This window comes from Anomaloglossus baeobatrachus, chromosome 11, assembly GCF_048569485.1.
Source record: "Anomaloglossus baeobatrachus isolate aAnoBae1 chromosome 11, aAnoBae1.hap1, whole genome shotgun sequence".
Lineage (NCBI taxonomy): Eukaryota > Metazoa > Chordata > Amphibia > Anura > Aromobatidae > Anomaloglossus > Anomaloglossus baeobatrachus.
This window is the reverse complement of record NC_134363.1, coordinates 39,461,426-39,477,883: the sequence shown is the minus strand read 5'-3', so window position 1 is coordinate 39,477,883 and position 16,458 is coordinate 39,461,426. Positions and strand designations below refer to the sequence as shown.

Sequence of the window (16,458 nt, the reverse complement as noted above, 5' to 3'; positions counted from 1 at the left end):
CCTGGTTCTCTGCTCCTTCTCCCTTCTCTCAGTGTTAGAGATAGCAGGGAGGAGAAATAATATAAATCAGTAAGAGCTCCTGCTTCTGGTTATGTTATCCCTCTCTGCTCCTTCTGCCTTCTCTCAGTGTTAGAGATAGCAGGGAGGAGAAATAATATAAATCAGTCAGAGCTCCTGCTACTGGTTATGTTGTCCCTCCCTGCTCCTTCTGCCTTCTCTCAGTGTTAGAGATAGCAGGGAGGAGAAATAATATAAATCAGTCAGAGCTCCTGCTTCTGGTTATGTTATCCCTCTCTGCTCCTTCTGCCTTCTCTCAGTGTTAGAGATAGCAGGGAGGAGAAATAATATAAATCAGTCAGAGCTCCTGCTTCTGGTTATGTTATCCCTCTCTGCTCCTTCTGCCTTCTCTCAGTGTTAGAGATAGCAGGGAGGAGAAATAATATAAATCAGTCAGAGCTCCTGCTTCTGGTTATGTTATCCCTCTCTGCTCCTTCTGCCTTCTCTCAGTGTTAGAGATAACAGGGAGGAGAAATAATATAAATCAGTCAGAGCTCCTGCTTCTGGTTATGTTGTCCCTCTCTGCTCCTTCTGCCTTCTCTCAGTGTTAGAGATAACAGGGAGAAGAAATAATATAAATCAGTCAGAGCTCCTGCTTCTGGTTATGTTGTCCCTCTCTGCTCCTTCTGCCTTCTCTCAGTGTTAGAGATAGCAGGGAGGAGACATAATATAAATCAGTCAGAGCTCCTGCTTCTGGTTATGTTATCCCTCTCTGCTCCTTCTGCCTTCTCTCAGTGTTAGAGATAGCAGGGAGGAGAAATAATATAAATCAGTCAGAGCTCCTGCTTCTGGTTATGTTATCCCTCTCTGCTCCTTCTGCCTTCTCTCAGTGTTAGGCCCCTTTCACACGCACGTGTCTCAGGTACGTGTTTGGTCCGTTTCCGTATGTACCGGAGACACGGACACACGTACTCCAATGTTATTCAATGTATGGAGCTACACGTGCGTTTTTCCATACGGTGCGTATGTCCGTGTGCGTGATACGTTTGTTTGTCCGTAACACACGGATGCATGTCCGTTTTCCTCACAGAACACGCACACACGCACCTATTAAACTCAATGGGTCCGTGAGCACACGTACGTGACACGGATGCATCTCCGTATGGTCCGTGTCTGTTTTGTGCTTGTTTGAAGCTATGTCGGTCATTCTTTTTTTTCTGTGTATGTCAGTTAATCTCCCTCAGTCCATTGGTCGGTCTCTCCCCTTCTCTCATACTCACCGTTCCCCGATCACTGCCGCGACGCTGCACAGCTGTTAAAAAAGCTTCGGCGGCTTTTTCTATTTTGAAAATGCTGGCCGCCCATTATTCAATCTCGTATTCCCTGCTTTCCCCGCCCTCCAGCGCCTATGATTGGTTGCAGTTAGACATGCCCCCACGCTGAGTGTCAGCTGTCTCACTGCAACCAATCACAGCCGCCGATGGGCGGGTCTATATCGAGCTGTAAAAAAATAAATAATTAAAAAAAACCGACGTGCGGTCCCCCCCAATTTTGATACCAGCCAGGGTAAAGCCAAACGGGTAAAGGCTGGTATTCTCAGGATGGGGCGCTCCACGTTATGGAGAGCCCCCCAGCCTAACAATATCAGTCAGCAGCCGCCCAGAATTGCCGCATACATTAGATGCAACAGTCCCGGGACGTTACCCAGCTCATCCCGAATTGCCCTGGTGCAGTGGCAATCGGGGTAATAAGTAGTTAATGGCAGCCCATAGCTGCCACTAAGTCCTAGATTAGTCATGGCAGGCGTCTCCCCGAGATACCTTCCATGATTAACCTGTAAGTTAAAGTAAATAAACACACACAGTCAAAAAATCCTTTATTTGAAATAATAATCAATAACAAACACCCTCGGTCACCACTTTATTAAGCCCCAAAAACCCATCCTTGTCCGGTGTAATTCACAGAGGTCCCGCGACACTCTCAGCTCAGCTATATGAAGCTGACAAGAGCTGCAGTAGAACACGACCGCTCCTGTCAGCTCCGCACAGCAACTGAAGTGAGTCGCGCGATCAGCAATGACGTCACTCAGATTACCCGCGTCCACCGCTAGATCCTCCAACTGTGACAGCAAGTCGCCCAAGTGACTGAAGTAAGCTGCGCGATCAGCGATGAGGTCACAGGTGAGTTGCGGTCTCGGGTGGAGGACTCCACCTGGCTGTGGGTAACCTGAGTGACGCAGCGCTAATCGCGCTGCTCACTTCAGTCACTCAGGGGATTAGCGGTCACCGGTGATTCCTTCACGGGTGACCGCTAATGAGTACGCGACACACAGACAGAGCTGCGGGATGACAATGAAGTCGGGTGAAGTTCACCCAAGTTCATTCTCATCGCACGACTCTGTCTGTCTGCTGTAAGCGGGTATGTAGCAACGACATTGTACATCACACATGGGTCATTTCACACGGACAACACACGGACATTACATGTACGTATCTCACGCACACATGGACATTCCACATGCACACACGGCTAGCATATGCCATCACACGGATGTCACACGTACCAGAGAAACGGACATGAAATACGGAACACGGGCCAGAAAAACGGAACGTAAGACACGCACGTGTTTTTCACATGCGTGTGAAGGGGGCCTTAGAGATAGCAGGGAGGAGAAATAATATAAATCAGTCAGAGCTCCTGCTTCTGGTTCTGTTATCCCTCTCTGCTCCTTCTCCCTTCTTTCTTTGTTAGAGATAGCAGGAAGGAAGGAATTGTACACAGATCTACCAAGGAGAGGAGAGAAAATACAAATCCATGAGATCTCCTTCTCCTTGTTCTGTTATTCCTTTCTGCTCCTTTTCCCTTTTCTCAGTGTTAGAGATGTCAGGAAGGAGGGGGTTGTACACAGATCTACAGTGGAGTGGAAAGAAAATACAAATCCATCAGCAATCCTGCTGCTTGTTCTGTTGTCACTCTCTGTGCTCCTTCTCCCTTCTCTCAGTTTTAGGGATAGCAGGAATGAGAGAATTGTACACAGATCTACAGTAGAGAGGGGAGAAAACATAAATCAGTCAGAGCTCCTGCTTCTGGTTCTGTTATCCCTCTCTGCTCCTTCTCCCTTCTTTCATTGTTTGAGATAGCAGGAAGGAGGGAATTGTACACAGATCTACAAAGGAGAGGAGAGAAAATACAAATCCATCAGATCTCCTTCTCCTTGTTCTGTTATTCCTTTCTGCTCCTTCTCCCTTTTCTCAGTGTTAGAGATGTCAGGAAGGAGGGGGTTGTACACAGATCTACAGTGGAGTGGAAAGAAAATACAAATCCATCAGCACTCCTGCTGCTTGTTCTGTTGTCACTCTCTGTGCTCCTTCTCCCTTCTCTCAGTTTTAGGGATAGCAGGAATGAGAGAATTGTACACAGATCTACAGTAGAGAGGGGAGAAAACATAAATCAGTCAGAGCTCCTTCTTCTGGTTCTGAAATGCTCCTTCTCCCTTCTCTTAGGATCTGTCCTGATATTTGACCAACAATAACAGAAACGCCCTGGATACATACAGGGCTTTTATCCAGCCTACATTACAGGTAGGGACACTCCAGCAGAGGACATATCTAAAACTTGGATCAGGATGTAAACTTCATATCAGGGGGTTTGAAAATGAATGAAGAAACGAAAATGTTTAGCTAACCACTAATATATGTAAAATCATTTTTTTCTATATTAAAGGGGCCCATAGCCTTAAATAACAGGCAGGACAGTTTGAACTATTTATGGTGGATTTGCAAGAGGAACTCACTAATTCGATGCACATGAAAGATGGTAGTCTACATCCTTTTTGGGAGCTCCTTATAATGGATGGCATGGCACAAATTGAAAAGTTGTTTGCCTTTACAATCCCTTTGTAATTTTACCAATTCTAATAAGAGGAAACAACCCCTTTAAAGGTTTTATATCCAGATATATTTTTGTCATGTTATCAATCCAGCTGAGAACCTGAGTGATTTAGTGCGCAGGATCCCTACGTACCATTAGAATCCCTAATAGTTTTGCTTCCATTATGCTTTTCAGCTTAGTACTTAGTATTCTCCAGTTCACTGAACCAGTGGAGTAATGCACTAAAACAGGTATCTTCCCCACAGGAGACCGGAGACAGTAAAGAATCGGCAATCAAACTATAACTCATAGATGTATTATGTAACCGTGCAAAATCTGCAGGTAGTAAAATCTCCATGTGCAGCTGTAAAGATGCCAACCGCGGCGAGGAGAAAATATTTGATTTTGATTCATTCTTTCATTATTTAGCTCCATGTAGCATTTTTATGAGTGGCTTCCCGAGAGATTCCTGACTGTCAAATAGGGCCAATTATGACAAGATTGCGCCAAAGTTGGTAACAAAAATATTTGTCGGGCTACAAGATTTCTGCATCTTGCAAACATCAATCTAAGGCCAGCTGTTGCTATACATTATGCTGAATCATGGTCCAGTATCCATGTATTGTAGAATTTTACGCATCACTGTCCGTACTCAGACTGTATAAAAGACTAACCAACACTTCCATTAGGTGTGAACTGGTGCAAGCTGAAAATTCAATAAAATAACAAAAACATATACAGCTGCACTCTGAAGAGTTAAAATAGGCAAAAATTGAATTCAGGAATTTGGTTATTACTGCTATTAGAACTATATTTTAAATGAGATGCGTAGCTTATAAATTGACCAATTCATGTGTGCCCAACAGCCAATGACAAGGCGTATCTTTCTTTGTCGGATCCTATCCTAATATGCCTATATCCAGATAAAAAACCTGCCCTTCAGCCAGGGTTTTCTCATTTTAGCATGATCTTACCTGCCCATTACTTGTAGGATTTTTAACCTGGATAGAGGCATATCAGGATAGGGTTCTGACAAGGACAATTCATGTGAGCCCAACAGCTAAGGACAAGGTGTATCTTTCTTTGTCGGACCCTATCCTAATATGCCTCTATCCGGGTTAAAAAAAACTACCCTTCGGCCAGGGTGTTTTCATTTTAGCTGGATCCTACCTACCCATTACTTGTAGCATTTTTAACCTGGATAGAGGCATATCAGGAAAGGGTCCTGACAAGGACAATTCATGTGAGCCTGACAGCCAATGACAAGGCATATCTTTGTCGGACCCTATCCTAATATGCCTCTATCCAGGTTAAAAACCTGCTCTTCGGCCAGGGTGTTTTCATTTTAGCTGGATCCTACCTGCCCAATACTTGTACGATTTTTAACCTGGACAGAGGCATTTAGGACAGTGTCCTGACAAGTACAATTCATGTGAGCCCGACAGTCAATGACAAGGTGTATCTCTATACGCCTTGTCGTTGGCCGTCGGGCTCACATGAATTGGCCAATTTATAAGCAAAGTATCTCATTTTAAACGTAGTTCCAATAGCAGTAAAACCATAATTCCTATATTCAATATTTACATATTTTTGCTTTTCAGAGTGCAGCTGTATATATTTTCATGCTCAGACTGTGACACATGGATGTTTCAATCCAGCCTTTGCCTTGTTCAAAAATTAAGACCAAAATAAACCTGTGATTAAGTCGCACGTTCATTTTTTTGCATTCGAGGGCTCTCCGTGTTTTTCACGGACAACACTCATACCTACAGTAGTGACGGGGGCCGTGATTTTTCCCAGATCAAGCTGTCCATGAAAAATTGCTAAGAAATATTGATGTCGATCCGAGTCTCATATTGAAATTGGCAATGCAAGCCAATGAGTCCATGAAAGAATTGGACAACACTTGGATGCCAGAAAAATTGGTGAAATTCGGATCAAACGCTGATGGTAAAAAGTGACACTTATCAAATTCTGAAAAAACTCAGGACAGTTTTCTCTGTATGAATGAGCCCTTAGACTGGAGATAAGTAGCGCTCAGAAGCCACACGGTTTTTAGATGATGAGAAATAGCACTTTAGGTAATTGTTTTTAGCTTTTAACTTGTAAATTCTCTGGAGACACAGAAACAATCATTCTGCACAGAATTGTGTTCCTCCCGCGTATTAGGGTGATGATTCTCTTTGTTCCAGATGGACACTCGTGAGCGTCCCCTGGGCGATGCTTCCGATGCATTGTCCCCCGTGCTGCCTGTTCTGTGTGCAGTCTGTTCGTAATCAATAGGTTATCACTCACGGGAAACACTTCCTCTGATCCTTGTATTGATTACTTAACCATATGCAGTTGTGTGCTACATTGATATTGAAGCCACGTCCGGAGCCTATGGCTCACTCCGACGAGCTTAGCACGTCCTCAACAAGCCATCACTGTCGGGGAAACAAAGAGATGAGATTCTTCCATTTAGTAGAAATTGTGTCCAATGTGTGTTGTCACCTTACCACCTTACCACCAGGTACACCATATGTGCATACGGGCATGGTCAAAGAGGTCTAGCCAGGTTTTTGCTGTATTCATACAATAAAATTCATCAGATTCACCATAATCTAAAATTTGTGGGAAATTTCTAACAAATTTAATTAAGAAAGATTCGATAGTATTCTATGTTTAGTTCAATAGAGCTGTGTGGGGTTGGGCATTGTAGTCAATATATGGATGCTAACCGACTGTGGCTATTCTTACTGTTCTGTGCAACAATGTCCTCTCTGGGTCACATATCAGTGAGTAACATTGTCTCGGCAAGGTTCAATTCCATAAGGCAATTAACATATCAGTTAATAAAAGAATACATTAGTTAAGAAAAGAATAAAAACATAATTTCCACATTTGTCTTAAGGCAAAGGGTTTCTCAGCTACATATCACAGTTGAGGGAAAGAACTTGCTGGATACAGATCACTGTTGAGGGACAGAACTTGGTGGTTACACATCAGAGTTGAGGGAAAGAACTTGGTCGCTACATGACAGAGTTGAAGGACAGAACTTGGCAGTTGCACATCAGAGTTGAAGAACAAAACTTGATCGTTACACATCACAGTTGAGGGACAACTTGGCGCTTTGCAATCAGAGTTGAGGAACAGAATTTGGTGGTTACACATCAGAGTTGAGTGACATATCTTGGCAGATGCACATCAGAGTTGAAGAACAAAACTTGGCGGTTACACATCACAGTTGAGGGACAACTTGGTTAGACATCAGAGTTGTTTGACAGAACTTGGTGGTTACACATCAGAGTTGAGGAACAGAAATTGATGATTAGACATCAGAGATGAGGAACAGAACTTGGCAGTTACACATCAGAGTTGAGGGACAGAACATGGTCGTTACATATCACAGTTGATTGACGGAACTTTGTAGTTACGCATCAAAGTTGAGGAACAGAAATTGAAGGTCAGACATCAGAGATGAGAGATAGAACTTGGTGGCTAGAAATCAGAGTTGAGGGACAGAACTTGGTTATTACACATCAGAGTTGAGGGACAGAACTTGGTGGTTACACATCAGAGTTGAGGAACAGAAATTGACGGTTAGACATCATAGATGAGAGACAGAACTTGGCAGTTAGACATCACAACTTGAACTAGAACTTGGTGGCTAGAAATCAGAGTTGAGGGACAGAACTTGGTTATTACACATCAGAGTTGAGGGACAGAACTTGGTGGTTACGCATCAGAGTTGAGGAACAGAAATTGAAGGTCAGACATCAGAGATGAGAGATAGAACTTGGTGGATAGAAATCAGAGTTGAGCGACAGAACCTGGTTATTACACATCAGAGTTGAGGAACGGAACTTGGGTGTTACATATCAAAGTTAAGAGACAGAACTTGGCAGTTAGACATCAGAGTTGATGGACAGAATTTGGTGGTTGCACATCAGAATTGAGGCACAAAACTTAGCAGTTACCACCAGAAAAATCAGAACAGACTCTCAAGACATCTCATAATGTAATTCATGACAGATCATTACGGGACTTAAGAGGCTGCAATGTCATTGTCTTAATCCATGGCATTTTGACTTGAATTCACTCTCGATACAAACTACTGGCTGGATGTGGATCACTAACACTTGCAATATTCAGGACCTGCAATTCAGTGACAATTTCCTTCGGTAGGCTCAATATATTTAGTTATTATTGTCCAGAGTAGGTCCATATGAAACTCCCTCATTAGATGTCAAGATCATTATCTTTTTTAGCAGGTCCAACGCCATCTTCGAACCCTTCTCACTAAGTCAGGACATGTTCTCCCTGGCTGCATGACACTCTTCTAAATACACTATCCTGCTTCCTTTACCATTATCTAGTCATCTTCTCCTTTATATACCTTGATCTACCTAGAACGGAGTTTTGTGGTTTTATGCTGCGGCCTACACACATGATGCAATGAACCATTGGTAATACTTTCAATAAAGAGGAGTTAATCAGAATGTTTTCAATCAGATATGTTCTTTTTTGTGCTCTCTGCTCAGTTAATACCAAGAAGGTCATGAGCTCCTGGTAAGAAGACAGGTTTTCATACTCCATTTGCATAGAGACAATGGGTTCCCGCTAGGGGCCTCAGCGCTGTGTCTGAAGGATGACTTTTAAATGAAAAGTAATGATAGATTTTTATGAGCTTCATAAATGTTAATATTGACTTGGGATGAGAAGAATTTACATTTTCATTTTAGTTTTGTAGAATAAGTTCTTTTATTTATATTGTAGTTTTGTATTCGGAGGAGAAACGTCATCTTTAAGAAGGATGCAGCGTAATGTTAAGGACTGTGGATTATCTTCACTGCAAGAGTGGAGGGCTACCAAGTTAACTAATCACAAATATGTGAGAAACGTATTATAGGTGGCGTCCGACTGATGAAACCTTCACTGATTCTCAGGATGGAGTAGAATGGGGTCAGAATGAAGTAGGACGAGGTCTGAAAAGGAGTAGAATGGAGTAGAATGGGGTCAGAATGGAGTAGAATGGAGTAAAATTGGGTCAGAATGGAGTAGAATGGGGTCTGAAGGGAGTAGAATGGGGTCCGAATGGAGTAGAATGGAGTAGAATGGGGTCCGAATGGAGTAGAATGGAGTAGAATGGGGTCAGAATGGAGTAGAATGGAGTAGAATGGGGTCAGAATGGAGTAGTAGTTCACATGTGTAACCACAACTTCATGCAACGCCTATGGAAGTGGTGGTCACAGGTGCATACCACTACTCCATTCACACCGGACTTTTTTGACCCCGCTATTGGGATTGCTTAAGGTTTCTGAAGTCAGATCTACACATATCACACATTTATCACCTATCCACAGTATATGTTGTTCATTGGAAAACCCCTTCGTGGAGGGGTGGCATTGATGTGGTCTTTTATCATACACACAAAAAAATTTGCTCAAAAAGACTTCCAATTTCTAAAGCAGAGATGCAACTTTAAATTCCTAGACCCCACACACTGGGCAGAAAGACCTTTTAATCCCCCTTGGGTTGCAGGTGGATCCAGAACTTTGTGGTTACACATCAGAGTTGAGGGACAGAACCTGGCAGTTGAAGAATATAACTTGGTGGTTACACATTATAGTTGAGGGACAATTTGGTGGTTTGCAATCAGAGTTGAGGGACAAAACTTGGCAGTTAGACATCAGAATTGAGGGACAGAACTTTATGGTTACACATGAGATTTTAGGGACAAAACTTGGTGGTTACACATCAGAGTTGAAGGACAGAACTTGGTCATCACCCATCAGAGTTGAGGACCAGAACTTGGTCGTTACACATCACAGTTGAGAGACAGACCTTTTGGTCCCCCTTGGGTTGCAAGTCTCAGCTGGATCCAGAACTTGGTGGTTACACATTAGAGTTGAGGGACAGAACTTGGTGGTTACACATCAGAATTGAGGAACAAAAATTAGCGATTAGACTTCAGAGTTGAGGGACAGAACTTGGCGGATCGTAACTGTGAGCCAGACATATTCGCTTACTAAGAACTTGGCGGATAGACATCAGAGTTGAGGGACAGCACTTGGCTGTTACATATCAAAGTTGATAGACAGAACTTGTTGTTCTACCCCCATAGTGAAGGGCCCCAGTAAATACAGCACATGGTTTCTGGCTTTTTCATTGTACTTTGAGGTCAAATCTATGTGTTATATCAGCATTCAGCACCAGCGACCCAATAGATCTCTAACTTGATTATTGTGAATGGAATTACATGGTTGGCCATATGCCATGGTGACCCCGACTATCTTAATTGTGATTGAGTTAATTGTTGCACATATTCCTACTAATTCCTGTTAATCTTTTCTTCCAGATGTCTCTGTCAGTCTCTTATCGGTCATTGTCACCTTCTGTGGAATAGTTCTCCTTGGAGTCTTACTTTTTGTCTCTTGGAAGTTATGTTGGATTCCATGGAGGGACAAAGGTTCAACTCAGAAAAAGGATCATGGACACCATGGCCACCTCCACCACTCCCACTATGGGGACTTATTGGTGGAACGTGTGGAGCTTGGACAGGAGATGCCGGAACGTTCTTATTTAGACATGGACTCTTACCCAGAAGCCAACATTAAAATAAGTCAGACATCTCCTGACATACCGGTTGACAGCCAGGGTGTGGCCAAGGAATCTCAGATGCCTTATGCACAGTCACACCAGCAAGTGGCTAATATTGCTCCAACGACCAGGTAAGAATCCTCCATTTTACCTTTTGATTGCTTTTCAGTTTGTAGGTTGTATCAATATGTTTTAAGTTGCCTATACACAAGCTTTATGAACAACACTTGTGCATAGGCACAGACAGTCCTGTTATACCACTGGCACATTGGCTCTACTTGACCTGCAATTTGCGGCCTCTTTGAGACATCATATCTTTTCCCAGAATGCAGTCCCTCTAGGGTAGATCACCTTCAGTATATGGAATACATTGGAGAATACCATAATATTTGCATCAATGGGCCTTTCCAAACTTCTGCATGCAGTCATATAAAATCATGGACACAGAGGTTCTCTTTGGGCCTGCACCAGACAATGGCAGGCTATGGCATGACATAGATTTGGTTAAAGGCCCTGTCCATGATTTTTTAAACCAATCATACACATTAGATAGCTGTAAAGTGTTCATTTGGTCCACTATCTATTCCTCCCAACTCCTTCACTATATACTTGAATACTCAGGTCAACAAAGCATGCATGTATTCTCCGTAAGAAGGCAGAAGTATACCGTCACCAGAAATCTCAGATGGTAGCTCATCTCCCTTCAAATCTAAAAAAAGAGGTATGTCCAAATCTTGACGTCAAAGATAGTTAGGTCACAGCAAAAAAACATTATATGGCCAGATGATGTGAGGACAATCTATCGATTAGCTCTTGGTGAGATAACTAGCTTTCTCAGAACATAGAAGAAGCTCTCAACCGCGCGAGCTCCACCATGAATGGTGGAGTGAGGAGAGATAGCTGTAGCCAAAAAATCGGCTGAATAATTATTCAGCTGTTAGCTATATATTGTGTATGCGGCCCCTTAACCCTATCATTCACATTAGTGTAACGTTGGCCGCATCCGCCAGTCAACTGATTATCAAGAGAGATGTTGATCGGGCATGTCTGATATCCGACTGCCAGTTGCATTGTTTTCCCTAATATAAGCCACTGGCGAGATATCTTTCGTCAGCATTCTCATAGAGAGCACAGGAGTGCTCGACCAAACAAGTGGTCCTGTGTATGGGAGTTATGGCCGAGATGGCTGACTGTAATCTGATGTGCACCTGTCATGGCTGTCTCTCTGCATTATCAGACTAGTGATAGATTCAGGACTTGAGAGTCATTTCCATTCTTGACTCTCAATATTAAACATGTTTTCCTTTCTTTTGGCAGTTGTAGGGTTAATGTCAGTATTCCTTGCCAGCAAGCAGGCTAATTACCATCCCAGGTGTTTCTGGTTTGGGACCACTCCCAGTCTCTTTATATACCCTCTGCTACCAGCAAAGGGTACCGGTTATTCTCTTTACCATTTGGATGCTGGGCCTAAAGGTGGAAGGAGCTGCTGAATGCCTCTGCCATAGTTGCTGCGGTGGCTGCAATCGTGGTGCTGACTGCAGCATTCTGTTGTTGTGTTCCCCCCATCTGTCTTCATTCCTTGGTGTGTTGTTTCAGTGCAGCGGTGGGGCTAGCATCTTTCACCTGCCCACTCCCTAGCCAGGGATTATTGTAGGGTCATCTTAGGGCTTCAAGTTCCTGCAGGTTCGGCGACAGGTTCGGACTGGCTAGGAGTGAAGGGTATAGTGGCAGGTAAGTGGAGGAGGTTTCCATCTTCCCTCTCACTAGTTCTAGGACACTCTGTTGTTAAAGCGTCCCCGGTGTACCCCATGTTTATTGTGGTGTTACTCTTGTTGTTGTGTGTTTTGTCTGTCTTTCTTCCCCGGTGTGTTGTTGTAGTGCAGGGTTGGGGCTAGCATCCCTCACCTGTCCACTCCCTAGCCAGGGACTATTGTAGGGTCATCTCAGGGCTTCAGGTTCCTGCTCGGTGACAGGTGAGGAACCTGTATAGGGACTGGCTAGGAGTGCAGGGTGCAGTGGCAGATAAGTGGAGGAGGTTTCCATCTTCCCTCTCACTAGTTCTAGGGCCCTAAATTGTTAAAGTGTCCCCGGTGTACCCCTTGTTTGTCATGGTGTAACCACTGTTGTAGTGTGTTTTGGCTGACGCCGGACTCTCTCCTAGTCCGCGCCGTGACAGCACTGTTCGACCAACAGTCTATAAAAGTTAATGTGCATGGGTCCCTTTAGTCTTAAGGCTGCTTTACATGCAACGACATCGCTGACAAGATGTCGTTGGGGTCACGGACATCCGGCCTTGTTAGCGACGTCGTTGTGTGTGAAACGCAGGAACAACCGTTAATGATTAAAATTACTCACCTTAACGTTGATTGTTGACGCGTCATTCCTTTCCCAAATATCATTGCTGCTGCAGGTACGATGTTGTTCGTCGTTCCTACGACAGCACACATCGCTATGTGTGACACCGCAGGAACGAGAAACTACATCGTACCTGTGGCTGCACGCAATGCGGAAGGAAGGAGGTGGGCGGGATATTTCACCCACTCATCTCCGCCCCTCCGCTTCTATTGGACGGCTGCCGTGTGACGTCGCTGTGACGCCGCACGAACCGCCCCCTTAGAAAGGAAGCGGTTCGCCGGCCACAGCAACGTTGCAGGGATGATAAGTCCATGTGACGGGTGTTAACAATGTTGTGCGCCACGGGCAGCGATTTGCCCGTGACGCACAACCAATGGGGGTGGGTACGCTCGCTAGCCATTTCGGTAACGATATAGTGGGCTTTATTTAATAACCTGATAACAGATGAGCAAATGTATTTGTCCTGCAGTTGATATTTACGGCAAAACTGACCATAGCCCTCATCTGCACACCTTCCAATCAACCAAATTGGTGGATCTCCATTGGCTCCTCTAGTCATTAGTATACCGATTATCCAATCAGCGAATGATCATCAAGCAATTTCTTTGCATTAGTTGGCTGTAATTACATCTGCCAATGTTTTTATTTATTTGCTAACCTTCTTCTACACCCCCCCTATAATATCCGGTAATAGTTACGCTACATCTCCCCGTAGACTTCCTCTCCACACATGAGCTTGTCTTCTTAGTAGGTTTTTGGCCGCTTGCTCGCTTTGGCACGATTTTGAGTTTACCGCACACATATAACATTAAATATACAGCACTTTTATTACTAGACCTCAGGGAGACTTTGGAAAGTCTCTCTTAATTTGAAGAGTTTCATTGACTTCTCTTGCATAAAACCATAGATGTAATTCCATGACTGCATAATTATCTGTCCACTGGCTGCTCCTTATTAATTCTCATTAGCTTTATACGTCTTCCGAAAATAATGTTAACTTTTGTTGCGCAGTATGTTTTCATAAAATATTCACTCCTCCAAAGGAAGACTACATATTATATAATTATACACATAAGTGTACTGATCCGGATACACTGGAAATGCAATTATTACCGGGCTGGATGAAGCTCGATAATAGTCCTTCACTATTCAACCGCTGCATTCTACTCTTGTGATGACTTTTCTGTTTTTTCTCAAAATTATACGCTTCGATCATGTTGGGGAAGTCTTTGATCTTGGACCATTTCTGATTTTTCAAATAAAAGGGCTCGAATACTGGAAACCTGGTACAATGAAAGGCAGAACTTAGCCGGCAGCTCCCAGAGAAATGTGATCTGAGCGGTAATGTCATGGAGTATCTAGGGATGTGATCAGAGAGGAAGGGAGTGAAAATGTGACAAAGACCGTGCACGTTTGAGTGGAATAGTAGGCTTATCAACTAGTGACCAAAAGGATGGTGCTAGGCTTCACCAAATTATATTATAATTAGTGAATACATTATATGATTCATTAATCCTTTACAGTACACTGAGCTCATGGTAGATGGAGTAGGAAGAGTGTTAGGAGGGCATCACGGGGTAAGAAATGAAAGATCAGGGGCCCCTCGGCTAGCCCTCAGACTTGAGACCCTGTGCTGTCCCTTATCTCTGAGGTAGACTTGATGGTAACCAGGTGCGAGCCCCCACCATGACCCTGAATCCTGTTGAGCCCTGATAATACTCCCCCTCTCCCCCACCCTTGATAAGACTAGAAAAAAAAAGCACTGATAGGGTCTTACCATATAAATGAAAGGTAAATGTCTAATAATATACACTCACCTTGTGTGGTTGTGAGGGTCACAACCACTACAGATAGCATGCAGATAATGGCAGCTGCCGCAGCCCCACGTGGACGAGTCTTCGAAGCAGGAGAGGAGAAGGTGTTAACACCACACATTCACCAGAAAAGATGTAAACTTGTTGATTGACTAATAATTATATTATTCCATAGGTCTACGAGTTTCGAAGGACCAAAAGAATCAACAATAAATCTATTGTATTGTTGATTGTTTGGTCCTGAGGAAGAGGTTCTATACCTCGAAACACATAGACCTAAGGAATAAAAGAATTATTTGTTAATCAATAAGTTTACATCTTTTCTGGTGAATGGGTGGTGTTAACACCTTCTCCTCTCCTGCTTTGAAGTCTCCCCCACCCTTGGGACAGGCTGGAAACACAACAAAACCCCACAGAAATGACACACAAGGGAGAACAAAAACTCATACATACTGCAGTCAAACGTAAAGGAGAGACTATATACGTTGTGAGAAGGTGACCGGCTACATTATTAATGGCTGGCATATACCACATAAGTGGTGTGATCCTGAGGAGAGCTGGTACTTTTAGTGCCAAATGTTTGCTGTAGTATTTGCAGGATCAGGATCACAGGTGGCTGGAGAGATGGTGGGTCTGGCCACCTACATAATCCACCCATGGGTGTGTTTAACATATGTCTGACAGGTCACATGAGAGATTTAATGGAATCTGTTGTTTGGCACATGGAGAGAGACTGCAGCCAGCAGGGAAAGTGCTGGGCTGTAGGAAGGAGCCTCTGGGAAAGGTGTAGAGACTGACAGGAGGTAGTGTATGGAGGGCTGCAACATGCTGGAAGGAAACCTGTAGTGAAGGTAATGGAATTAGGAACCATGTGTGAATACTGACCGGGGTCAGTGGGACAGTTTTGTGAAGGACTGACAAGGAAGCTTCCATACCACGCAAAATAGCAACTACAGATGACCAAAGACTGGATCACCACAAAGACTGGAATCGCTGGAGCTATGCTGAAGCTATAATCGGCTCAGAACCACAGGTTCCCATACTTTAAATAGGAAAGAGATAGCTGTGGGTGGTAATTAGCAACCTGCTCCTTGAAGCCAAACACAAATCAATAAGAATTAACTCCTGCAGGGCTGGGGGGGGGGCAATGGAAATGAATCAGCCGATGCCCGGCTCAGACTGAGCAACTAGGTGACCTCAGGTTGCCTGTCAGATGCTACAATGTGAACAGAGTCCAACATCGGTGTGGCACCCCACGATTGTGGAACTGAACACCGCATGACAGAGAGTCAGTGTAGCACAATGATTTATCCATCTTTAGGCTATATAGAAGTCTCAGGAGGGTGCTTTGTAGGTGGAATGGCTTGACACAGAGGGTAGAAGTGTCTCAGCTGTGACAAACCAAACAGCTAGGCTTCTTGGGAAAGTAAAGAAGTGCTCAATGTAAAAAAAAAGAAGATCACGACAATGGCAGCTGGAGTGGAAGGCGAGATTAAACAAGAGTAAAGGTAACATCGGATTGGGGACTCATTACAGGTAAAGCCAGATCTTTTTTTGTATTTGTGTTTTCTTTTTTTCAAGTCCCAGCACAGGACCTTCTCAAAGGAGGCCTTCTTACCTCCACACACTGACCACCATCAGAAGAAGCTAATCCTCCCTCTCTCATAGGACTCCTTCTGGAGGCGTCACAACTGTCTGACCATGTGTCAAACAATCAGTCTCCATTTCAAGATCTGAGACACACCCCTGGGAGGAGGTTTATGGATAGCCAGACCGGCCCATCTCTATGGCTTTCCCTATAAAACCTGTTCCTGGAATGCCCTAATAAGCCTTATGGCAC

At 43.9% G+C, this 16,458-nt stretch overlaps 1 protein-coding gene across 4 annotated transcripts in view; it reads left to right on the top strand.

Annotated features, from left to right (window-relative positions):
- SYT3 (synaptotagmin 3) overlaps nt 1–16,458 on the top strand; it is a 260,592-nt gene that overhangs the window by 153,562 nt on the left and 90,572 nt on the right. For all 4 annotated transcript variants that reach the window (XM_075328966.1, XM_075328965.1, XM_075328967.1 and 1 more), the window contains exon 4: nt 10,208–10,580. In XM_075328966.1, the coding sequence (XP_075185081.1) occupies nt 10,208–10,580 (373 nt within the window). The remainder of the gene's footprint in view (nt 1–10,207; nt 10,581–16,458) is intronic.